Source organism: Salmo salar, chromosome ssa10 (genome assembly GCF_905237065.1).
Source record: "Salmo salar chromosome ssa10, Ssal_v3.1, whole genome shotgun sequence".
In the NCBI taxonomy this organism is placed as follows: domain Eukaryota; kingdom Metazoa; phylum Chordata; class Actinopteri; order Salmoniformes; family Salmonidae; genus Salmo; species Salmo salar.
This window is the reverse complement of record NC_059451.1, coordinates 96,823,135-96,848,977: the sequence shown is the minus strand read 5'-3', so window position 1 is coordinate 96,848,977 and position 25,843 is coordinate 96,823,135. Positions and strand designations below refer to the sequence as shown.

The window sequence follows — 25,843 nt, the reverse complement described above, 5'->3', positions numbered from 1 at the left end:
ATAAAAAATGCATAAATCACGTGAAGATACTCCGGCGTTTGTAATTGTACTGCGATATGCCCACACTGCCGCTTTATATTTTGCAGTTTTACAGATAGGCCTACCGACCAATGTATTAACGATGGTCAAAACAGGCAACTAAACAGCGGTGTATTCATTACGGAAACCGTTTAAGAAAGGAAACAAACAGCAAAACGAGAGTTTCTATTTAACAATTTCAGGTAATTTCCTCACCGTTTGGTTCTGATTGTTTCCGTTTAAGAAACGTTTTGTTACAGAATCGGCGGAATGAATACACCCCTGTGCTCACCGGGGGCCGGTTCATACTGGGCTGGGCGTGGGCTCCAGCAGACTTGTCTTCATCCTCTCCCTCTTCGAAGCACATTGTTCGCTATGACTTAACCTCGCGTACAACATTGAACGAATGCTGTAAAAATTGGCCTGAAAAGTATCAGTTCTGGAATAATAACATATTTCTGTTGTCAGACATTCGTTGAGGAAACGGGCCACCATTGTATTTCTATTCTTGGAACACTCAGAAGCTACTGAGTTGAAACATTGTTTCCAGTAGACCAAGTCACGCTCCTGATTATTGGGTAGAGCTCTGCTTGTAAGTATTGCGTGCACGTTTTTCATCTATTACACACATGTAGGCTATTTGAACTGTCGCTCAATGTTATTTTGTGTGCTTTGTCCAGGGAACCCATACAGGGGACCAACAGTAGTGTTTACAGCTCGAGCTCGTTCACACGGCCACTGCTGCGGCGCACCTTTTTATTTTTTATGACATTCACGCGTACATCAGGCTGAATCTCGTTGGCGAGCACAACATTGGGAGGTGTAGCCTAACGTTTTGCAAGACAAACTGCTATTCGCGTGATCATTGACCCAAACCATAGGCATATTGGTAGGCCTATTGAATCAGTTTGTGTATATTATTTCTCAAATATAGGAATTTAGTTCGTAGGCTAAATCCCCTGGTCAGCCCATAAACTTCACGGACAGGGGGTCATCTGCTGCTGGTATATAGGCTAAGCTAAACCAAGGAAGGCATACTAGAAAATGAACCCCCTGATATTTTCATTGGCATTGTCAAGACATTCAAGTATTAAACTGTTGCCATTTTGTATGGCCAGGCCATTCAATGAGCGCTCCAACAGCCGAGCTGCAATAGTGGCTGTAGCTTGTAGACCACACAGACAAGGGGTGACGCCCCGTCTTGTAGGCTACACCGAATTGTAGCACTGCGGAAGTTGCAGTTAATTACTAGGCGGTTGATTAAGAACCCGATTCTACACTGATATGCTTGGTCAAGGATCAGGAATAGATTATTTTTGTAGTCTAGAGACAGCCGACTAGTATCGGCTCACCAGACCACAACGTCACAAGTTTGTCTATGTCGCATGCCTTACATTCCGAAGCTGATGCTTGGAATAACATGCGATTTTGTTGTTGAGTAGCCTGAAGTTTAAAAAAAGAAAAGCATGGGAGGCCTGGTATTTCCGGTAGAATATCTCACATAAGGCTAATTCAACAGCATTGCTATTCTAGCTACCTATACCTACCACGGTGTAGCGACTCTCATTGCTCCTCAGTGGGCTATGACATCATACATGCGGTGTTGACCAAGAGACAGACCTATGACCCATGATGTAGCCTAAAAGCATGATATATTTTCAGTCTTTATATGCCTCCATTTCATTCATTGCAGGTCAGTTTCACCCATCGTCAGTCATTAGGTGTTTTCATAACTTCATCTATTTGTTTATGATGATGACCATGAATATTGGTAGTAGGTAATAATACAGAATAGACCAGTGCTTAGTAATACAGTAGACTATTGTGAGTGTATGCAAAATGGCACAACATAAGTGAAGCATGATTCATGTCAACAATAGCCTGTGAGAGCAATACCGTTTTATACAAAAAGTAATCATGCTGATCAAGATCTCTACAGATTTACACTCAAGCTAGATATACCATTGATTTGGACACTTTTAGATTTAGAAAGGGTTCTATTCGCGTAAAGGGCATGATGGTGGTACACTTGATAATGGTTAGCTGAAGCTACATGAGGGACACAGCACTTCTCTAATTCTTGGGAAGAGTGGCTTTGTGTTGGGGATTGTTTACTAATAGTTGGTTTTCCAGTTGCTTTCTATTGTCATGGAGCTGAATAGAAATAGACTTTGTCCACTGATGGTCCTGGCTGTGTGTGTGTGTGTGTGTGTTGTCTGCAGGTCTCTTCTCAGCCTGTGTTCTTGGGGAGGACTATAGATCAGAGGATTCTGGGTGGGATCTTCCTTGTCCAGGAAGGCCTTTGTTTACGCAGCTCTCAAGATGCTCTTTGTTGGTGGGGGTTGTCTGATGAATCATCTCACCTGATCTCTCTCTCACACAAAAACACACTTATTTAGTCACCATGAAATGCTTAAATGTCACAAACCTGACAGTTAACGGTATATGTTTCTCATATTTCTTGATCAGTTATTTATTTTGGTTCTCATTTTATGTTGCATTGCAACTTAAGTGGGCCCTTCCCGCTGCACAGCTTACATGCCAGTGGCCCACAGTTGTCAGAGGCTATCAGGTTGGCAGTGTTTAGTGTGTACATCTGTCCTTTTCATCTCACCACCTGGCTCCATCACCTGATCCCTGGTTAACAACCTGAAAGGATGACCCAGTGGGAAAATGTCACATTTTGCTAAGAGGCTGTTTTGAGGCTAGGGCCCTCACCTCTTCTCTCCCTCTGCACACAGTGTCACTATTGGGGAGAGCAGAGGGAGCACTGCACTTCCACTCATTACCACCCGTCCTGCTTTCTGATAAGATGCTACATCTCGATTCCAAGTATCTTAATTAGTTGACAGACTGAACTGTTTTGTTCTGTGATCCTATTCATATGATGTGCGGGCTTCTGTCTTCACATTGTGTTCTGATGGATGAGCCATGGATGTAATGGGGTTAGTCCTGAAGGCCTCTGTATTTACCTCATCTTGTAAATGTATGGATTTTCTGATGCTGAATTGTGTCAAGGCTGGGCTACATTGTGTTGTAGCATTGCAGCTGAGTTTTGTGTAGTGGTGGTGCACTGTGGGGGGGGCCTTGGTCTAGGCTCCATGATGGTTTCTCAGTGTTCGATTGTGATCCGTCCCTAGAGAGGTTTCTTTTACCATCATCGCTCCATTAAAAATCTATCCCTGCAATGGGCTTGTGGCTCTGCCAATATGGATCCTTTAACCTATTAAGTGTTTTAGTTGAGAGAGTGGCGACGTAGGAGGTCCACTCTTCAGTTCTTCATCCTCGATAGAGGATGTGTGGGGCCGAGAGCGGGACACTTATTTGTGTGGAAAGGTGGTCTACCTTTCCTCAAAAGAGTGACAAAGAGTAGCATACTACTATCAACTCAATGCCGAATAAAATGCGTTGTGTTCTACCCCAAGGTACAGTATACAAAAAATTAGGAACACCTGCACTTTCCATGACTGACCAAGCAAAAGCTATGATCCCGTATTGATGTCACTTGTTAAATCCCTATAAATCAGTGTAGATGAAGGGGAGGAGACATGTTAAAGAAGGATTTTTAATCCTTGAGGCAATTGAGACATGTATTGTGTATGTGTGCTATGGAGTGGGTGAATGGGCAATACAAAAGATTTAAGTGCCTTTGAACAGGGTATGGTAGTAGGTGCCAGGTGCACCGGTTTGAGTTTGCAAAGAACTGCAACGCTGCTGGGTTTTCCAGCCTGCGCCCTCAGTGAGATGTCATGTAAGATTATCCTCATGGTCCAGGCAGAGCTCTAGAGTTTCAAAAGGAACTGTTAATTTCCCCAGCTCGAGGTGGCCGTGAGCTATATATAACCCTACACATGTTCATGTACCACCCCTTGAGCAAAAGGGCACAGCCATACAGAGATTTAGTGGAGTAGGTCATCAGACAGGGCTGTGGCCGAAGACTGAGAGTGTTTAAGGCTTTTTAATATGCGTCACCATTTCAAAAGTGCTTACACAAGGGGTTGACTCCTCCATTCTTGACCTCTTATGTTAGAATTCTGCATCAATTCATTAATTTAAAAAAAATCCAGACTATGTGTTTACTGTAGTGGTGGTGTTTTGGAGACTGTGTATGACTGCCGTAGCGGTGTGGTGTGTGCGCTTTAACCGTGTGTGTGCACTGTAACAGTGTTGGTGTGTGTGTACACTTAAGGGGCTAATTAAGACTGGTAGAGAGACTCAATGTGCTCTGGCCCTAATTACCAAACTGAAAGTCAGAAAGAGTGGAGAGGGTATGGCTGGCACTGGGCACTGCCACAAGGAGAACTCTGCTGTGTGTGTGCATCCCGTGTGATGGTGTCCTCCTTCGGTAGTAGCTAGACAAAACACCACAGGACTGATCCCTACAGACAACAAGTGGTCCTGGAGTCAGCAGACAGGGCTGCATCAAACATTCATCTGCCTATGTATGTCTGGATTATTAATCAGCCTCTGACAGTCTAGATTGTCAGTGAATGGCATGGCTATGTCTCCCCTCAACCATAGAGGAGTGTGTAAAAAGCTCCTCTTACCAATAACAATTCAAATCTGCCTAGACTGCCGCTATTGGAAGGAGATGTCATATGATGTGACTTGCATGTAATGGCACATTAGAGTTGAACTGTTATTTTCATGATAATTCAACCATCCATGATACGACGTGGAAACTATGTACTGTACTTGGTGGTGCTGTTTGAAGCTATTGTCTCAAAGCATTCCTTTCTGTTGAACTCTGACGCCTTTCACTTTCACTTCTTTGCCACAGAAACTAGTTTCCCTCCCTGGAATCCCAGGGGTTTTCTTTAAGACTGCTACTACTCTCTTCTGCCCTTGGCTTTGTCAGAGGAAAGAATCTCAGGAACCACATTGGTGTGATGTATGTCTATCTTCTGAGATGCACAGCATAAGTAAAAAGATGTCCTAGAAAATGCCAATTGTAACTGTAAGATATTGATTGATGGGCAGCTGGTGGGGAGACTGGAGAGTCTGGCTACAGGGTCATTCAGCTAGATGGGCAGTGTAATGGGGGAGTAGGAACAGGTGAGGAGAGGGGGAGCACTAAGGGGCTGGGATGGTTTGGACGGGAGGAGGAGTAATCGTTACCGTCTCCCGGATTGGCCCACCTTGAGCTGGGCGATTTATATTGTGGATACCGGTTTGCAGGTATGGATCCAAATCCCGTCTTTAACAATATTTTGATACAGTGCTAAATTATAAGTTCTACAAATTGAACTACTTCACTGTCCGTTTTGTTCTAGTTTGGTTGAGTATAAAGCCATTGAAACCACTTAGAACTAATTTGTTGCCATTCAAGGGTCATGCTCTATATATTTAGAACTTTAATTATTCAGTAGGAGAAAATACCGCCATATTGTCAAAACATTTGAGAAATATTGTGATATCGCTTAGGCCCACCCTGTCCATTCTGTTGATTTGGTTGTGCCTCTCATTTCCTATGATGTTGTCCACCTTTATTCCAGGACACACAGCCCAGTAAGAATGATCTGCCTGCCACTAAATCTCCATTTGAAAAGACAACAACGACCTGTGTGCAAGAAGTCATCTCCCCTGTTTACTCAGAGGGATAGATCAAAGCTGCAGCTTTTCTCTCTGGGCCAGACCTCTTATCACTGTAGAATGTATCACTTATTTTTATTCTGTTACAGCCTTCTGCTGCAGAGATAACACTACAGTAGCCCAGGGTATGTCCAGGCTCAGCCAAGAGACACCTCAAAACATGACCTCCACCTCAGCTGCTCTATTAGCTAGTATATGCCCAGTATCTGGCTATGTTAGAGCACAGTGTGTGCATAAACGAGAAGTGTGTTTATTTTTTACTGAATTAATTTACAGGGAAGAAGGAAGCTAAATGTTTGCCCACACGATTGAGAGGTTGTGGTAATCCCCTCCTGTTGTGTTAGAATTATAGCCATTGGGTTTTTCGCAAGCCTGTGAGTGTTGGCTCAGTTAGTAGAGCATGGTGTTTGCAATGCCAGGGTTGTGGGTTCAATTCCCACGGGGGACCAGTACGGGGATTTTTTTTAATGAAATGTATGCATTCACTACTGTAAGTCGCTCTGGATAAGAGCGTCTGCTAAATGACTAAAATGTAAAAATGTTGACATTGGTGATGGTCTAGCCGATCTAGAGAGCTACCTGTTTTCATGAAACCCCTTGGCAGTCTGGTATAGAGCCTGTTGGAACAGCTGTGCAGGAGAAGCCCTGAGGGGTTTGGAGCAGTGTAGAACAGACCAGAGGGCAGTTGCTCTTTCAGCAAGCAAAAAGCCTTCCTTCAATCATTAACATCAGTGACCCAACAGTCCACTCATCAACAAGGCACTCTGGTCTCTCTTTCTCTCTCTCTCTCTCTCACACACACACACAGAGGTGCATGACGTTCTATTAATACACTACCACATCAAGAGACAAATATAGGAGTTTACTTGGAGTGTTTCTGTTGCCTTTGACTCCCTGCCACTGCATTAGCCTTGTAAATGTGGTGTTTTTTTGATGGTGTGTATCCTGCTGTCATCAAACTGTCCAGAGTCCAGGTTGGTGTCACTAGTTACTCCTCTCGGAACACTGCAGCACCTGTGCAGGCATATTAGTGTGTGTGTGTGTGTGTGGACTGTACACACAGGGCGTGTGTGTACAGTTTTTTAGCACATTAAGGAGTAACAGGGCTTCATGGAGCTAAAACTGTAAAGGAGGACAGGAGGTTAGTGTAGGCTAGGGGATGCTGTGTTTGACTGTGTGAGGGAATACAAAAAGCACCTGACCTGTAAGGGATATTTCTGAGAGCAGTGAAGAGGTAGGGTGGGTCAGTCCGGTGGCTGTTTGGTCAAGAAGGTTGTAGTGTATTAAAGGAGTAGGATGCTTACATCCGGTAGAAGATCCAGGGTCTGTTTGTTAGCAAGTCATCTGTGGGCAGTGTTCCCGCAAATTTTTTCCGGCACTGAGCAAATTTCAGGTCCGCTAAGCGCACACTTGAACATTGTGACAGTCGCCAAGTAGGCTGCTGTGGCTATTTGATCATGATGTAGGTCTACCAGAGTTGCCTACCATAAACAATGGAGACTAATGCATCCCATAACATTTTAACACGGAAATAGCTGTTCTGTCAGTAGCAGCAAATGTGTGGTGTTCAATGTAAACCTATATTCCAGGAGACTTTTGGGGGAAAAAACATGCAGGGATTGATATTAACCGGTTTATCGACTTGTCCTTCAGACAAGGAGACATGGCCTTCCCTGTAGCTCAGTTGGTAGAGCATGGTGTTTGCAACGCCAGGGTTGTGGGTTCGATTCCCATGGGGGGCCAGCACAGAAAAAAATGTATGAAATGTATGCATTCACTACTGTAAGTCGCTCTGGATAAGAGCGTCTGCTAAATGACTAAAATGTAAATGTAAAATGAGACGACTGAAAATGTTGTGGTGGTTGATGCAAGAAAACACTTTACAAAATAAAGTCATTATTATTTGCATACCATTATTAGAGAGAATCAGACAAGTTATGCTACCCTCTGCCTATTGGCTACTTAGCTTATTCAAGACCGTCTCAATGCAACACTGCCCCTTTAAGACAAAAAAAGCTTTTTACCGGACTCATTTTTCAAAGATGGTTAGAAATGCACACATTTTGTGCTCCTGTTGAAAGCAACAAATTGTTGACAAGAAAATGGCTAACTGGGCTAATAACTCACTAATTAGCAAACAATATGAACAAATGTGCACAGGTGGCTACATGCAGCTCTCACTTTGATATCAAAACAAGCGCATCTACTCACCGCTAATGCTTTAAATACAGTCCAGTTCAAAGTGAATGGCACAGATCCATATATGGCAATGGCAATTTGCAAATAGGCCTACTGCAGCTCTGATTGGTTATGGCGCACCGGTCTGTGTAGAGTACTGCCTGAGTCGTGCCCGTCAATACAATAGACTTCTACTCCGATGTGCTCTCTTGCACAGATAGTTTTGCATACTAAATCTTGTATAGTTCGTTTTCTTTTGCTATGTTACGTTGAAAGTGGCTAATATTTTGTTGATTCGAGCACAATTCCCACAGTAGAGTGAAATGTTGATAGTCTTAACTAAAGTGGAAAATTCTAAAAAGTTGAGTGAAGTTCATTCTCGTGCTTTTCTGCGTTGTCTGATATTTCTTCTGCGCAGCAGTCTGAGGGGAGCTGTGCATGTGCGCAGCTTAGAGGAATGTGTGTGTGGGTACAGTAGAAGATAAAGGGTAGGGCAGATCCATACACTGGGTTGCAGTGGGAGGACGTGTGAGTTGGTTGGCTGTCCCATATCTTAAAAAGAAATCTCAGTCGAGCTATTGGACAAGGGAGGCTCTTCTATAAACCTGTCATGATAAATTACAGGGGCAAAGAATAGTCCTTCTTATTGAGGTCAGTTTACCCTTTCACTGACTCGTCATCACTGTATCATGTCCTGCCATAGAGAAGTGGTCATGAGAAGGATATGTAGGCTAACTGACTGATGGTAAGCTGCTGAGTATATACCACCAACATCGCCCTTATGACTCCTCGCTGCTGTTTGGCTCATGCCCTCTGGAATTTCACTGGCCAGCGTGTGTGCGTATGTATGGTTCGTGCAGCTTACTTGACAGTTGACACCCTGCCCCAGCCTGTCAGCCACGAGAGAGAGTACAGTGGCTGGACTTCAGCTGAGTGTCTCTTTTAGCCACGCAACACTACCCAGTTCACTGGGGTAGGGGGTTTTACCTTGTCAAATCAGAAGCCTACTGGTTGGCAACATTTACTGAGGCTGCACCTGTGACTCGTGCTGAGATCTTATGGGAAAATTACAAGTTGATAGCTTTCTGTTAGCTGTTTTTGTTTTAGGGCACTGATGTCCTATGAGTGAACCACTGTAGTCTGACACTGTTCTGTAGGTTTAGGTGACACACTAACTGTGTGTTGTGACACATGGAGCAATACCATCACCAGTATGTTCTCTGTGCCATCTAGGCTACATTCATATCGGATGAGCTTTTGGGATAACTTAGTGTCCATGGTTATCTCTGAATCTCTGACACGCTCCATTCTGCAATCTGTTGCAGTGAGAGACTGGATGTGTACATACCGTTCAACTCAACACCTCACTGTGTCAGGGTCTCAATACTGTTACATTGCTCCCTCCCTCTCCTTCATCTTCACTGATCGGTGATGTGATTGGATTGGATATGGTAGATTTCCACCAGAACAGGCTGAAGGATGCATTCTAAAGGATTCCCACAGACCGCCTGTGTTTTGAGTGACTCTTTCCAGTAATGTCAGATAAGTGATTTTTATTTTATTTACATTTAACCTTTATTTAGCTAGGCAAGTCCGTTAAGAACAAATTCTTATTTACAATGATGGCTTACCCCGGCCACCCTATGGGACTCCCAATCACGGCCAGGTGTGATACAGTCGGGATGGGATGAGGAAAGGATGTGTTCTGGAAGAGAACAGGGCCTGGTCCAACTGGATCATATTCACTAGGAGATATGTAGGTAGGTAGGTACCTACCGTGTCCAATAACAAGCGCTTGTTTTTGTTGAAGAAACATTTTCCGTTGCAGAACGAATGAATACTGCCCGGGTTGTTTAATGAGAGCCCCTGATTTATGACAGGGTAGTCCTGTGTAATGGCTGCGCCGGACCCAACCACCGAGGGGGGTGATGAGGTACACCTGGGAGTCCTAAAACCCTCTGACTGACTGCACGGCTTCCCCTTCTCTGTCCTCTCCTCTAAACTCACTGACCCCAGTGGCTATCACTGCTGCAGTGCCACAAAGTACACTCAACACAGTGTGCAGATATCTATTTTCTACGGAACATATCAGAGAAATTATGGATGTTAGTTCGATTTTTTTTTTTGCATTCGTTGTCCATTTTAACGTTTGCCATTATTTAATGCATCTAGAATTTGTATTTTATTAGGATCCCTATTAGCCGCTGAGAAAGAACCAGCAACTTTTACTGGGGTTCATTGACGTCACCAGATCCGGGCTTTCGGGGCTTTAACCCCAAATTATTTTCTCAGCCCGAGTCTTTTGCCCTGCTGGGATGCTGTAAAACAAACTAGGATACACTGCATTACACACTGCAATGAATACTCCAATCATGAGCCCTTGTCTGCCCTGTGTCATGTAAAAACTCTTTCCAGCGTGGAGTAGTTCCCAATCGTTCTGATTGTGACATCATGTTGTAAAATTTCTCAGTGTGAAAATGTTCCCAGTTCAATAATTGCACGTGCGTCTCTTTATGTGGATAGCTGAGCCCGTGTGGATGTTTCATGATTTTCAATCATGTTAGGCGCCTGTATTTGTACATATCTGCATATAATCCCCCCCACTCTACAGTTAAAACAAGCCTACTGCTAATGTGAGTTTACGCAGTTCCAACATAATCCAAGGGATAGCAGCCTAAAATCCCAATCCTGCTATATTGCAAATACCTAGAACATTATTTATGCAAAACATAAATTTGTGGTCTAGGCTGACACCCTTTGGATTATTTTGGAACTGCACAGTGCGCGCAGCATGACTAGCTACACAAACGGCACTCTAAGGAGACAAAGCCATTTTATGTATTGTAATTTGCACTGTATGTATTTGACCTAGATATTGTATGTATGAATATGTAGGCTGTGTGACATTTAAATGTATGTAGTTCTGTCATTGAGCTGTTCTTGTCTATTAATGTTCTGTATTATGTAATGTTTCATATTTTGTGTGGACCCCAGCAGGGACGTCACAGAATCTCCGGGACTCAGCCCTGAAGTCCTGGGGCGAACTGGGGAAGGGGGGAGTTTGATCCCCGCGCGACCGAAATGAAGCGCCCCGCACTCTTTGCATCACAGGCTAGCCATGAACGTTTTGCAGAAACATAACAATGTTGCATATCTCACTGCTTTCTTCCATGCGCTGTGCTCTCCTGATGCCAAATAATCAACACTTAATATTAATTCAATGGGTTGTGGTCAGTAAACCCATTTTAATAGTATTTATAAAAATCTATTAGCAAGTACAAATTACAAGTGCATAACTATATGGTAATTTTCATGCCTCATGTTGATGTCGGTCACATTACTGCTAACTAATGTGTAGTAAGGTGTTTTATCTGGGTTTTTTTTATCTGTTTTTATTGCTATCTTGTCTTACATGGGATTGCAGAGTTCCATGTAGTCATGGCTCTATTTAATACTGTGTGTTTCCCAGCCTCTGTTCTGGACCTGAGGACTGTGAAGAGACCTCTGATTGCATGTCGATGAGTGTGCTAACTTTTTGAACAGACAGTTCAGTACCCTTAACACCTCGCACAAAGATGAATTTGAGATGCAGTCAATCTCTCCTCAACTTTGAGGCAGGAGAGATTGACATGCATGTCAAAGTGCAATACGTGCTGCGTTGTTACAGACCAACTGCAAAATACCTATGTCCCTCTTTGCCGCACATGACCACACAGCTGGGAAGTAGTCCAGGTGCGACAAAACTAAGTCCTGTAGGACATGTCTGGTCGACTGAGATGTGAAGAAGGCAGAGCAATGTCCTATCATGAACAGACCTCTTCCCATTTTAGCAACCATGGAGTCTATCATTTTTGACCATGACAGCTTGCTATCTAGGGTTGCACCCAGCAGTTTAGTCTCTTCAACTGGCTCAATCGCAACATTTATTCAAGAATCTAAAAAAATAAATGTAGCACCAGCCTATTGCTAGTTACCATTCTAAATCTTACTGGAGCTCTATGTTAAGGGTTTCAGTTATTTATTTTACTGTTGCAGCCGATGTGTATACTGTTGAGTCGTCAGCGTACATAGACGCCCAGGCTTTATTCAAGGTCAGTGGAAGGCCTTTAGTAAAAACAGAAAACAATAATGGCCCTAGCCAGCTGCCCTGTGGTACACTAGAACACTATTAAAATGTTCCTAATAAAACAAAAGTATTTGCAAGCAAAACTAGCCAAGATTACCGTTTGTACAACAACTGCATTCTCACGCATAATGCAACAGATGTCATCAGCACACGCAACAGATCAGTGTACAGTCGTGGCCAAAAGTTTTGAGAATGACACAAATATTAATTTCCACAAAGTTTGCTGTTTCAGTGTCTTTAGACATTTTTGTCAGATGTTACTATGGAATACTGAAGTATAATTACAAGCATTTCATAAGTGTGAAAGGCTTCTATTGACAATTACATGAAGTTGATGCAAAGAGTCAATATTTGCAGAGTTGACCCTTCTTTTGAAGACCTCTGCAATCCACCCTGGCATGCTGTTAATTAACTTCTGGGCCACATCCTGACTGATGGCAGCCCATTCTTGCATAATCAATGCTTGGAATTTGTCAGAATTTGTGGGTTTGTGTTTGATCACAAGATCTCCATGGGATTAAGGTCTGGGGAGTTTCCTGGCCATGGACCCAAAATATCAATGTTTTGTTCCCCGAGCCACTTAGTTATCACTTTTGCCTTATGGCAAGGTGCTCCATCATGCTGGAAAAGGCATTGTCCGTCACCAAACTGTTCCTGCATGGTTGGGAGAAGTTGCTCTCGGAGGATGTGTTGGTACCATTCTTTATTCATGGCTGTGTTAGGCAAACTTGTGAGTGAGCCCACTCCCTTGGCTGAGAAGCAACCCCACACATGAATGGTCACAGGATGCTTTAATGTTGGCATGACACAGGACTGATAGTAGCGCTCACCTTGTCTTCTCCGGACAAGCTTTTTCCGGATGCCCCAAACAATCGGAAAGGGGAATCATCAGAGAAAATGACTTTACCCCAGTACTCAGCAGTCCAATCCCTGTACCTTTTGCAGAATATCAGTCTGTCCCTGATGTTTTTCCTGGAGAGAATTGGCTTCTTTGCTGCCCTTCTTGACACCAGGCCATCCTCCAAAAGTCTTTGCAGTACTCCAGAGTGTTTTACAATCATTCTTTTATATAATTTATCTTTGTTCCATAGTATAGTTTCTTCTTATTTTTGTTTAGTTACATGATTTCTCAATTTACTGTATGTTTACCAGTCCTCTATGTTGTCAGACTTATTTGCTATTCCCTTTGCGTCATCCCTCTCAGCCATACAGTTTCAACTAATCAGCTATCCATAGGTGAATTTGGCAGTTCTAATTGTCAGTTTCTTCTTCACTAACCAGAAGAAGCATCATACTCAACTGTCATTAAGGGCCTATTCAAATGCTCTGCTCACGTGCTACACACAGGCTTTCAGAGAAACAGCGCCTCTATGCTGTATAAAAAAAAACATGAGGCTTCCGATTTGTGAGGTAGGCATCAATGAGGAGCACTCGGTGTCAAACCTCTCCCTCTCTCTGTCTCCCTTTCTCTCGTGTTCTGTGGGAGTGGATTGGAACATTGAGTACCTTCAGCACATTTGTGACATTCCTCTAAGGGGGGACTCAGACTCAGCCGCTCTACACACACATACACATCTCACCTCTGGGCAGAGGTGGTGGTAAACAGAATAGTGAGGTAGGGGTTCAGGGAAGCTAATGTCAAACAGAACACGTGCCAATGAATATACATCAAAGAACAGAAAACATGATCAAATGTATGAACCTTTCTCTTCCCTTTCCCCCTCCTATCTGCTGTTCTCTCCTCTGTCTCTCTCTTTCTCACAGCAGTGTGTGTGTGTGGGGAGCAGTGAGGATGACGGAGTACAAGTTGGTGGTGGTGGGGGCTGGAGGTGTGGGGAAGAGTGCACTCACCATCCAGCTCATCCAGAACCACTTTGTGGATGAATACGACCCCACCATAGAGGTATGTACTGTGATTTTAATTTTTAATTTTTTAATTTAACTAGGCAAGTCAGTTGAGAACAATGATAGCCAAACCCGGACGACGCTGGGCCAATTTTGTGCCGCCCTATGGGACCCAATCTCGGCATGTTGTGATACACCCTGGAATCGAACCAGGGTCTGTAGTAGGGATGCACCGACATTACATTTTTGCCCGATACGATATCCAATATTTTCCTTGCCAAAAAACCCGATACCAGTAACCGATATTTCAAAGTTTTGTGGCTTTTTAAGCATTATAGTACAGTTAAATTGTTGAAACACACACACACAGACCAAAAAATTATTTTGTTGGCATTTACATATGTCCCCATTACCAGTAAAACATCATCAAAACCTATTTCTTTCACTTACTGTGCTGTTTCGTTGTTCATTTGTTCAGTCGTTTCATTCTCAACCAGGAGTTCATCATACATGTCAAGCAGTGAAGTTGTCTGTCTGTGGCCTCTCTTCCTCGGTGCACACTGTCACTGTGTCCATTTCCATCTTGTCCAACTGTGTCTGTAACATTTCACGTAAACCCCGTTTCTTGTCTGCATCGAAGTAGCGGTCCTTGTACCCACCGACTCGCTTGTTCACAGCCTCAAGTAGAGTACTTTTGCAAGTTTTAACTGCCGACACAGACTGTGGGGTTTTGTTGAGCAGACGTTTCAATGCCATGACAGAGGGTATCACATCTGCGGCAGACGCAGTTGATTAGCTTTTTTCTTGAGTCAGTTGTTCAAATGGCGCTAGGAGTGTGTCCACGACAGAGAACAGTTGATTGTCAAGGGCAATGAATTCCATTTTCTTGGTGTTAATGGATTTCGCCTTTGAGTTGTCTCTGAAATGTTCTTACTCTTTCAAATGACTGCTCGACTTGAACTTGTTTAGTTGTTGGGAGTGTGCGCTTAGTTTTTTTTCTGCTTTTGTTCTAAGTAGTCGCTGAATGTCTGGGGGTGATGCACTTTTAAATGAGTAATTAGGTTTGTGGTATTGAAAGATTTCACGTTTTCCCCTCAGGTAATAATAGCAGCACTAACGTTGCATATGGCCTTTTTTGTTATCTTCCTTTGAAACTTCAAAATAGATCAACACAGCAGACATGGGCTAGGTTAGGAATGCTGTGTTGCACGTGTACCTCTGTATTTGTCGTGCCATCATTACGTTATATAGGTATGCACATCAGCTTTGACATCGGTTTTGCACATCGGCATTAACCTGTTGAGGACAGACGTTCCGCTAGCGGAACCCCGTTCCGCCTGTGGAACCCCTAGCCAACAGCCAATGGCATCGCACGGCGCGAAATACAAAACCAACTAAAATACCACAATTCCATTTTTTCAAACAATCAACTATTTTACACCATTTTAAAGATAAGACTAATGGTTAATCTAACCACATTGTCCGATTTCAAAAAGGCTTTACAGCGAAAGCAAAACATTAGATTGTTAGGAGAGTACATAGACACAAATAATCACACAGCCATTTTCCAAGCAAGCATATGTCACATAAACCCAAACCACAGCTAAATGCAGCACTAACCTTTGACGATCTTCATCAGATGACACTCCTAGGACATTGTTATACAATACATGCATGTTTTGTTCAATCAAGTTCATATTTATATCAAAAAACAGCTTTTTACATTAGCATGTGATGTTCAGAACTAGCATACCCACCAAAAACATCCGGTGAATTGACTAAATTACTCATGATAAACGTTCACAAAATACATCATTATTTTAAGAATTATAGATACAGAACTCCTTTATGCAATCGCTATGTCCGATTTTAAAATAGCTTTTCGGCTAAAGCACATTTTGCAATATTCTGGGTACATAGCTCGGCCATCACAGGCTAGCTAATTTGACACCCACCAAGTTTGGGGCTCACTAAACTCAGAATTACTATTAGAAAAATGGGATTACCTTTGCTGTTCTGTCAGAATGCACTCCCAGGACTTCTACTTCAACAACAAATGTTGTCTTTGTTCCAAATAATCCATAGTTATATCCAAATACCGCCGTTTTGTTTGTGCGTTCAGCTCACTATCCGAAGGGTGATGCGCGAGCGCATTTCGTGATGACAAATTTCAAAATATTCCATTACCGTACTTAGAAGCATGTCAAACGCTGTTTAAAATCAATTTTTATGCTATTTTTCTTGTAAAATAGCAATAATATTCCAACCGTGCAACGTTGTATTCATTCAAAGGCTGAAAGAAAAAAATGGAGAAGTCTCGTGAATGTGCATCTCTAGTCTCACTGTCCCCAGGCTGACCACTCACAAACAGAGCTGCTGTACTTTGCCCAGAGACAGCAGACACCCCATTCCACTTTCTGGCGGCTTTAGAGAGCCAATGGAAGCCTTAGAAAGTGTCACGTTACAGCACAGATGCTGTAATGTCGATAGAGATGCAACAGAAAGACAACAAATTGTCAGACAGGGCACTTCCTGTATGGAATCTTCTCAGGTTTTGGCCTGCCATATGAGTTCTGTTATACTCACAGACACCATTCAACAGTTTTAGAAACTTTAGTGTTTTCTATCCAAATCTACTAATTATATGCATATTCTAGTTTCTGGGCAGGAGTAGTAACCAGATTTAAATCGGGTACGTTTTTTATCCGGCTGTGAAAATACTGCCCCCTATCCCAAAGAAGTTAAACTAGAAATCGGGCGATGTTGGCATTTTTAGTTAATATTGTCCGATTCCGATATACTTACCGATTTATAGCGTGCATACCTAGTCTGTAGTGAGGCTACTAGCACTGAGATGCAGTGCCTTAGACCACTGCGCCTCTCGGGAGCCCAAATGTGTGCGCGTTTCCAGAGCTTCTGTCCACAGCTGTAGCTGATCACTGTGGTTAATGTCATGCGGATATGGCCCCTCCCCTGGTCTGTAGTGAACGGAGTAGAGTAGGTTAGTGTGACTACTGGCTCACTGGAGAGACCACTTAACTACCAGATTTCATTACTAAACAGGCTACTCATTATCAATTAAATTCTCCAAATGGCAGATTTTTTAAAAATTTTATTATTTTTTAAACATTTTTACTACACCGCTACTCCTAATTTTAGTTCCTCTCAGTTCACTATGAGATTTTTAGAGACTGAGAGGGAACAAGAGGGAGTCTGCTTTCTCTTCTCTCCCTCTCTCTTTGTCACCACGCCTGCCTCTGGCCAGACAATGTCCTTTTTGTGTGTGCATTCCTGGCCCCTATGCACTAGCACACAAAGACCCTGCACCCTGTGTCTGTGTGTTGGGACGCTAAACCTTGGCCCTGCAACTCTGCCCCTTTTGATACCACTACCTCTTCTCTGTCCAGTCACACAGCATGGCCAGTCACACAGCATGGCCAGTCACACAGCACATGTGTGCCTGTGTGTGAGAGACTATCAATCAGGTCCCAGATCCAGACTCATGCTTTAAGCCTAGTCAAGAGACTTGTAAAATGGTTAGTTAGTATATTGAACACGCATCAATGGATTTCAGCTTATACTTCATTAGCGCATTCATTACAGATTGTAGGGTGTTCACCCATAAAAGGATTAATTCATTCAAGGTTTATACAAATGTGTCCATTCCATAGAGAATTCAGAAACTAAATAATCCAAAACCCATGTCTACCATATATGGTTTCAAACGTTACAGAAGATTTACTCTGAGAATTGAGCATGTTTAGAGTGAATTTAATGTCATCACTGGAAGGATCATGAAGTGCTGACTGCTCAATAGCACTCTAACATGCTGACCAGACCGCACACGCGCAAGTTGATTTTGTCCCCCCACACCAGACATAGTCAGGACACAGGTTGAAATATCGAAACGAACTCTGAACCAATTAAATTAACTTGGGGACAGGTCGAAAAGCATTAAACATATATGGCAATTTAGCTAGCTAGCTTGCTGTTGCTAGCTAGCGTGCTGTCTAAATTGGATATAAACATTGGGTTGTTATTTTACTTGAAATGCACAAGGTCTTCAACTCTGACAATTAATCTACAGATTAAAGGGTAAACCAACTGTTTCTAGTGATCTCTCCTCCTTCAGGCTGCTTCTTCTTTGGACTTTATATGGTGCATTACCACCACCAACTAGACTGTGGACATCAGTTCATCTTTCATTCACCCACGTGGGTATATGCTCCAAAAAATCAATGAGGTGATGGCACGTGGGTATATGCCAATGAGATGGGAGAGGCATGACTTGTTGTGCGTCACAAATAGAAGCAAGTTCTATTTTAGATCCTGGCTACGCAGTGCAATGATTGGATAACGTGTAAAAAAACGAATAATAACCTACGCTGGCGCATGCGACCCGAGCGGTGTGGCCAGCATGTAACTTCAACTGACAAGCTAACTAGTGGCTGCAGGTTCGCGCGTGAAAACATGAGCTTTTTCTAAATGAAATCCGCTGAATAAAAAACTAAATGAGGACTACATATATATTTATTTTCAATACTAAGAGGCTGAATTTCAGTATCCACCCTCCGCGAAGACAATCGTTTCCTGTTTTTGTCTCTCCCCTTTAAATTGCCATTGAAACAACCCCTCTCAACGTAGTATATAGGCAATGAAAGCCAAGAATCTGGAGGTGAAAATGACAAGGATATCAAGTTGATTTTGATTGGTCCAACCAGTGGCAACACCTCCAAATGGTACCACCTCACAATGCCAAATATGGAAGAGATACAACCAAGAGCGGCACAGTCTAAACTAGCAACGGTCACAACAAATTAACGTTCTTATTTCATCAACACGGTCAAGTACAAGTATATTAGGTTTATAATATTGTAGAGAACAGTCTAATGATTTAGTTCTGTGTAATTTAAAATGACATTGGGCAAAGTAAAATGTGTTTTGACATTCATTTCAAAGCATCCTCTTGAATTGCCCCGTTTTTCTCTACATTGTACAGCAGTGAGTGAATGCCCCTACAGATGATTTGTATGTTAATTTAGTACACCAGGGGTTGAGTTTGTTAAATTGGTCCACAGCCACAGTTCCCTTTAACTTACACACATCCTTACACACCAAACCTATTTTTGTAAATCCTTAAGCAGGAGTGAACAAGTGCACACTTGGGTAGAGAATCAGTCGGCAGTCTGTCTGTAGCAGTGTAACTGGAGGATGTCCCCCCCTCCCCTTCAGGACTCATACAGGAAGCAGGTGGTGATTGACGGGGAGACATGTCTGCTGGACATCCTGGACACTGCAGGTCAGGAGGAGTACAGCGCCATGAGGGACCAGTACATGAGGACAGGGGAGGGCTTCCTCTGTGTCTTCGCCATCAACAACACCAAGTCCTTCGAGGACATCCACCAGTACAGGTGTGTGTGTGTGTGTCTGACCGGCCAGGGGGTTGTATGTGACGGTGGGGGGGTCATGGCTGTCTTGTGTGAAAGCTCTCTGCAGCAGCTAGCTGGGTGACGTCATGCCTTAGCATTTAACACAGCTATAGAAAGCTTATTAGCCTTCCGCCTTGGAGTGATTACAGCACGCTGCCAATGAAATCGATTCTGACTCAATTAGACCAGAGGAGAGTGGAGCAGAGGAGGCACACTCCCAATGACATGGAGGGAGGAGAGTAGAGCAGAGGAGAAACACTCCCAATGACATGGAGGGAGGAGAGTAGAGCAGAGGAGAAACACTCCCAATGACATGGAGGGAGGAGAGTAGAGCAGAGGAGAAACACTCCCAATGACATGGAGGGAGGAATTCCAGACGGAGATGATGGTAATCTATTCTCTCTCCACTCCGTCTCTCTCCACTCCCCGTCTCTCTTCATCTCTCCACTAGGCTTGTATTGGGTATTACTGCTAGGTGGTGAAGGTGAATTGAGGGGTTGATGTATAGATCTGACCCAGTCCATTTGGTCCTGTCACGCAGTCATCTGACTGGCTCCTTGCTTAAGTGATTAGCTCATTCTGTTCGCTGCCTTCCCATCCATCTCCTCATATAAACAGTCATTGACATTGTGCATGCGCGTGCCAGGCACGACAACCTGGAACGCCACCGCTAGAAATCATCCATCCGGTTAGCTGTCCTGCTTGAGACTGTGCTGAGCTCCAAACAGATCTGACCCACTCCCCTCACACGCTCACACTCCCCTGGCCTGCTGGCTAGATGGATGCTGGAGAGATGAGATAATGCAGTTTGCTGCCCCATCCCTCCTCCAGCAGTGCAGCACAGCCATTAGTGTCTGACTGTGGCGTTGTTTATGGAGAGGGAGGTAGGATCCTAATACAGAAGGGTGAAATGACCCACGGACACTCCGTTCCTTCATTGGGAATTGATCGTGGCAACACTACAAAATGCATTAGTTGTGGTATGATGGTGTAACAGGTGGATATGTGCAGAGCAAGCTTATTATAGTTTTTATTTATATTCGTTTTCCGATTTGTTATTTGAAATTCATTTGGGTTTCCATTCGTTTTCAGACCTGATTTGCTAGTTTTTATTTAGTTGTATAGCAATATTTCTATTTTGTTTTACTGTTGGGGACAGAAAGCATGTGAGGGAGGCTAGGAACCATTTGTGCTGTATAGTTTTTTGGGATGTCACTTCTTGCAGCTGAGGTAATGGGTCAGGCTATAGGTTAGGTTTCATTTATAAATTAAACCATCTCAATGTGACTTGGATTTAAAAGGAATAGCACTGAGACCTGTGCAAAAAATATGGTGGAAAGAAATTCTCTTGTCCGGGTTTACACCAATCCAATGCTTTTTAACTTTATTGTACAAGAATCAAGCTAGATACCTAGCCAATTTTTCCATTTAGCTAGTGATGGTGATGCACAAACTAGGCCTATTTGAAACATCACCCACCTCCTGGCTGCATTTACCCGCCACATTCAGTATCTTGAAAGCCCCCTCCAAAGGCTTGAAAATCCCTTTTTGTTTTTTCATTCATGATGGTTTTTATTTTAGCTAGTTTTGGTGTCAAAGATAATAGTTTCAGTAGTTTTTTAGTTTTTCAAACGTGTTTGTTTAATTATTTTATTTCAGTTTACTCAATCGTTTGTTCGTGATTCATTTCAATTTACTATAATAAACTTGGTGTAGTGGAGGGTAAACACCATTTGTGGAAAAATTCATTAACTATAGTGAGCGTAACTTTTTTTTTCACAGCGATCAGTTTACCCACCTATTTTCACCACCACATCACTGGATATGTGTACAAGCAGTTACATAGTGTTTTCATAGCTGCAAGTGCTTCTGACTCTACTACAGTTATTCTAAATGGTAGTTTAGGTCCTCATATTTGAAGAAACGGGTTAAACCAAGCAGGGAACTGACCAGTGTCTTTCTGTCCTCCTGTAGGGAACAGATCAAGCGTGTGAAAGACTCTGATGACGTGCCCATGGTCCTGGTGGGTAATAAATGTGACCTCCCATCGCGTACCGTGGACACGCGGCAAGCACAGGAACTGGCCCGCAGCTACGGAATTCCCTACATCGAGACCTCTGCCAAGACACGACAGGTACTCTTACACACACACACACACACACACACACACACACACAGAGACACACAGAGACAGACAGAGAAACACACACACACACACACACAAGAAGAGCAGTGAGTGTCCCTCAGTGCGATATGTGTGCGGTGCTGGGAACATTTTCTACAAATACACAGAAGTTATATTGTTGATGGCCATCAAGTTTATGAACTTGTAAATATGTAATGCCCACCTTTTTGCAGATTGTTCTGACTATGTGTTTGGTTTATTTGCAGGGGGTAGAGGACGCCTTCTACACGTTAGTGAGAGAGATCAGGCAGCACAAGCTGAGGAAGCTCAACCCTCCGGACGAGAGTGGACAGGACTGCATGAGCTGCCGCTGTGTGGTGTCGTGATGGAGGTCGTTCAGAAACTCAGCCCATTATCAACTTTATCCCAAGCATAATCAACATCATCGTTCACAGCAAAGAGGCACTGAATCCTTACACAATGTCTTAATAATTTCTACTTCTCTCTCACAGGTTACCAGTTCGGGGTGAGGAGTGGACCTAGTGGCAGAATGGACTTAAAGAATGATGGTGGAGGATGAAACAACAACAAACTGAAGAGTACAGTCTAAGAAAAGCAGATGCACCACCAGGCTGACTGTACCATAGACATTGGGGAGAGGGGGATCTTGCCCCTGCCATGCCATGCTAGACTAGGCTGTCTGTCCCCTCTTTGAGTCCATGTCTGCCAGAGCAACACCACTAATGACTGTTTCTCACCAGTGTGATCATGCTGGGCAGCTCCAATGAGTTCCTGCTAAGTTATTGTTTTACAGTCTCAACACTGGTCTTAAAGGGAGGTGTCACCAATCCCTGGTGAGTCCCCTTCACCAACACCTCAAAACCCTGATTTTTACATTTGACCCCCTGAAAAGACTGGACAGTAGTAGCCTAAATCCCCATCCCTAATTTAACCTCCCCCCAGCCTCCTTGTTCCTCTCTAGAGGGGCTCTGCAGTAACCTCATTATTACGGATACAAGTATGGGGACGGAGCATGACAAAAGACACGCCAGATATGATTATTTTTTATTTTTTTTACTGTTAGTCTAGCTGTCAAACCTAACTTTCTTTTTTTCTGAAAACACTTTTTTTGAAAGTGACTTTTTTTTATGGAAGGTTTTGAAGGTGATCACACTGGGCACTGTAAAGTAAGCCAGGATCTTTATTTCGTGTGATGGGCTGTTGCTATTTTAAGACCTGTCACCGTGAGGAAGTCCTTATTCGGGCCCTTACGTGGGCATGGCTGTGGATCAGACCGATGGATGGACTCATTTTCCCAGAGTGCCATTGCCTTCCCCACAAACGTGTGTGCGTGCACATGTCGGTGTGCTAAAGAGTTCTCTTTGTGGAGTAATATAGTACTAGATATTGTAGGTTCTGGTGCAATAGGAATGTTTACTGTCTGACTAGGTTTAAGAATTGGGAATAAACCATCTCTCTCTCATCCCTATTTATTATTTGCTTGTATTTCTTGGGTGGAGAAGGGTGGGGTACATCAGTGATGTTTTACTTGCTGTTGCCTTCAAGGTTTGGCTGAATGATAGTTGGAAGGATGGGAGACGAACGTCATTCCTTGGTCCATGCAGTGCCATTATTTACCATGGGATGGTTATGCAGTGAAAGATTCTTCTTGCACAGGCTTTCAGGGAAGTGGAACAAAATACCCTTTGAGATTGTGCTATTTTAAGACACTGGTGGCATTCATTTCTTTCCTATTCCTTTGCTTAGACAACTGTATGTTGTTTAGTATAGTTTAACATTTCTAGATTGCAAGTATCGGTCCTCACTGTGTTTAAGGCTCAGGAAACAGGAATGTCTAGACATGTCTCGCTTTTGTATCTTATGTTCCAGGATGAAATCTGTGAAATTGAAATTCTAATGCACAAGAGCTGCCTTAAATGACTGGTAATATGTGGGATAAAACTGTTTTGGCCTCATAAAATAACCTTCTCTCTCATTCTACTCGCTACTGCCTCCTCAGCTGGACCTTTGGTTCCCTGAGAAGATCATTTGATTCAAGCTAGTCGTGTACGAGCCAACTTAATTTGCAAGAAAAGTCAGCGGAAAACGTTCTTCATTTTAGGGGTTCTCTTGTGATATTTCTCAATATTACATTTGAGTCATTTAGCAGACGCTCTTATCCAGATATGTCTAGATATTGAATGGTGTAGGTAGACCTACTAGCTTTTGTGCTCTCTACAACACTAACCGCAGCATAGGGCTGCCAATACAATAGAACACTGCTTGGTCCTGTTTAACTTGCCTTATTATTTGTTAGCTAGTACTTCATGCCTTAGAGTAGTACGTTTGCCTGAAGCAGGTGTTTCTGTGGTGGTCTGTCTGCTTTCCTCTGTGGATAACTGTTGTGAATGACTGGTGGCGATTGGAGATTTGCTCCTTCTGGGATTTGTTTATCTTTCCCTTGACTAACAGACATGAGGAAAAACAAACTCTGAAACAGTCCAACCAGATGAGATTCTGTACAGCGTGCCCTGTCTGATTAGCTAATGGTTTTTGTGTGTGTTAGTCCAAACTAAGATTGTTTAATTATGGCAATCTGAATTCAATAAGTGGTTGTTGTTTTTTTACCGCGTAAGAGCCGCTGGCTTTTTATTTCCCCCCTCCTGTTTTTTAAGGTACGTACCCCCACAGTTCAGCCACAGTGACCCATATACTGTAGTACATTGTGATGCCTCATTAGACTTCAGTCAAAGCCAACTCCTTGACCTCTTGTCTAGAAGATAGGCCTTAACATTGGAAAATAATCACTTTATTCTGTCGCTAGAAATGCTTAATTTCAGACTTTTTGCTGCTATCATACATGTGAGTGGTGTTTCTTAGTATACGTACAGTACGTGCTCTTGTATGTGGTTTTCCAGGAGCTGCCCCCTCCAACAAACACTCTTCTGAATTACCCCCATCTTGCCTGAACACAATTATACCAGTTGGCATGTAAGAGATTTTTTTTGACCTGCTCCCTCCACCATGAGGGCCCTGCAGTCAGACAATACTCCCCAAGATCATCTCACCTTTCCTGGGTTGCTACCCTTCATATGTTGGACCCAGGGGATGAAGGGGTCTGTTGATGAAGACGCTGCACACAGGCTTGACCATTACCTCTGACAACAGCCACTATATCTCTTCTGGCTCTGTCTGGGTGGAACACCTCTACTGTGTTGTGTGGACCACAGATTATATTCTGGAGCTCTGAGGGATTCAGGGACGGTGTTGATCTTCTCTGTGTTTTATTCTCAATTTATTGTTGATGATTTTGGGGTCTTAACTGTGATGAAAAAAAAACGTGTTTTTAACAAAATATTATTTGTGTTGTATTAGTATAGGGCACTCCATAACCATAAAGTAAAGATACTCTGTACCTTGAAAAATAAATAGCCAATCTTAAACAAATGTAGATCTTTGTCCCCATAGTGATCTACTGTGTAATGTTAAACAAGTTACATGGCAGGTCTGATTTGTTTATCAAGTGGACCTCTGGTGTTAGATGTGAACTGTACAGTTGTCTGAACTATAGTTGGCTGTTATATTCTACATCTCACACAATGTCCCTTGTCTGTCTATACTCTGTGCTTTGACTGACTGGCAGTTATGGGCACACATCTAAAGGTAAATGCTTAGAAACTGGACATCAGTTGTCATTGCGGAATACAAGACCAGCAGGCCATCGGTAATCATGTCTGGAGGGGAGACTTTTGGGGACAAAAACATGGACATTGGGGGGTTTTGCCCAAGGACTGAAACCAAAAAGGGCTTGCTTCTCCCTTGTAAAACTATAGTGTGAACATGTGAGAGAGGATGTGGGTTTGGAAGTTTGATTGTGAAAATATCAACTGTTTTAACTATTTAAGATGTATTTACTCTTTAACAAAATGGCAAATGTGCAGCAGGGCAGGAATAAAGATGTCAAGATGAACTCATTCACCTGACTGACTGCAGTTATTTCAGCTACCATCTCCCTCCTCAGTCCAGCCCCCTCCAGGCTAAAATATGAATGAATAGTAACAACCCTACATATTTGTTTTTAGTACAAACACTGAATTTGTTTGTGTGAATTTTACAAGATTCATTAGAGCAGTTAATTGAACATTTAATCCTTTTGTAACTATTTATCCAGATAAGTGAGAATGTTTAGTCTTCAGAGCAGATGCAAATCACAGTAACAAACTGAATTGATAGCAAAGTTAATATTTAAAATGCACAAACATTTACTACACCATCACAAAAGATATGTCAACTGGATAAATTACAAACTTTATCAGCCATGACCTAGTCCACACCATGACTACAGAGTGGGATATTTCTCCACAAGAGGGCACAGAAGTTCTGAGATGTGGCAATCAGAACTATACAATTTATACACATTGGCCACCACTGTTTCAGTATATTTAATTTATACCAAACTCATATAGTTATCAATTTACATTGGTTTATTGACTATGATCAGCTGTGTTGCATTGCATCTAATGAATTTTC

At 42.9% G+C, this 25,843-nt stretch overlaps 1 protein-coding gene across 4 annotated transcripts; it reads left to right on the top strand.

The window, feature by feature from the left end:
* The first annotated feature begins 339 nt into the window (after positions 1 to 339).
* Positions 340 to 25,287, top strand: rash (GTPase HRas). 4 transcript variants are annotated; one of them, XM_045687174.1, is made up of 6 exons: positions 340 to 610; positions 13,682 to 13,817; positions 18,992 to 19,170; positions 21,163 to 21,322; positions 21,580 to 21,704; positions 21,826 to 25,287. In XM_045687174.1, the coding sequence occupies exons 2-5, from the start codon at positions 13,707 to 13,709 to the stop codon at positions 21,697 to 21,699; spliced, it is 570 nt and encodes a 189-aa protein (XP_045543130.1). In that variant the 5' UTR covers positions 340 to 610; positions 13,682 to 13,706; the 3' UTR covers positions 21,700 to 21,704; positions 21,826 to 25,287.
* Positions 25,288 to 25,843: the final 556 nt, after the last annotated feature.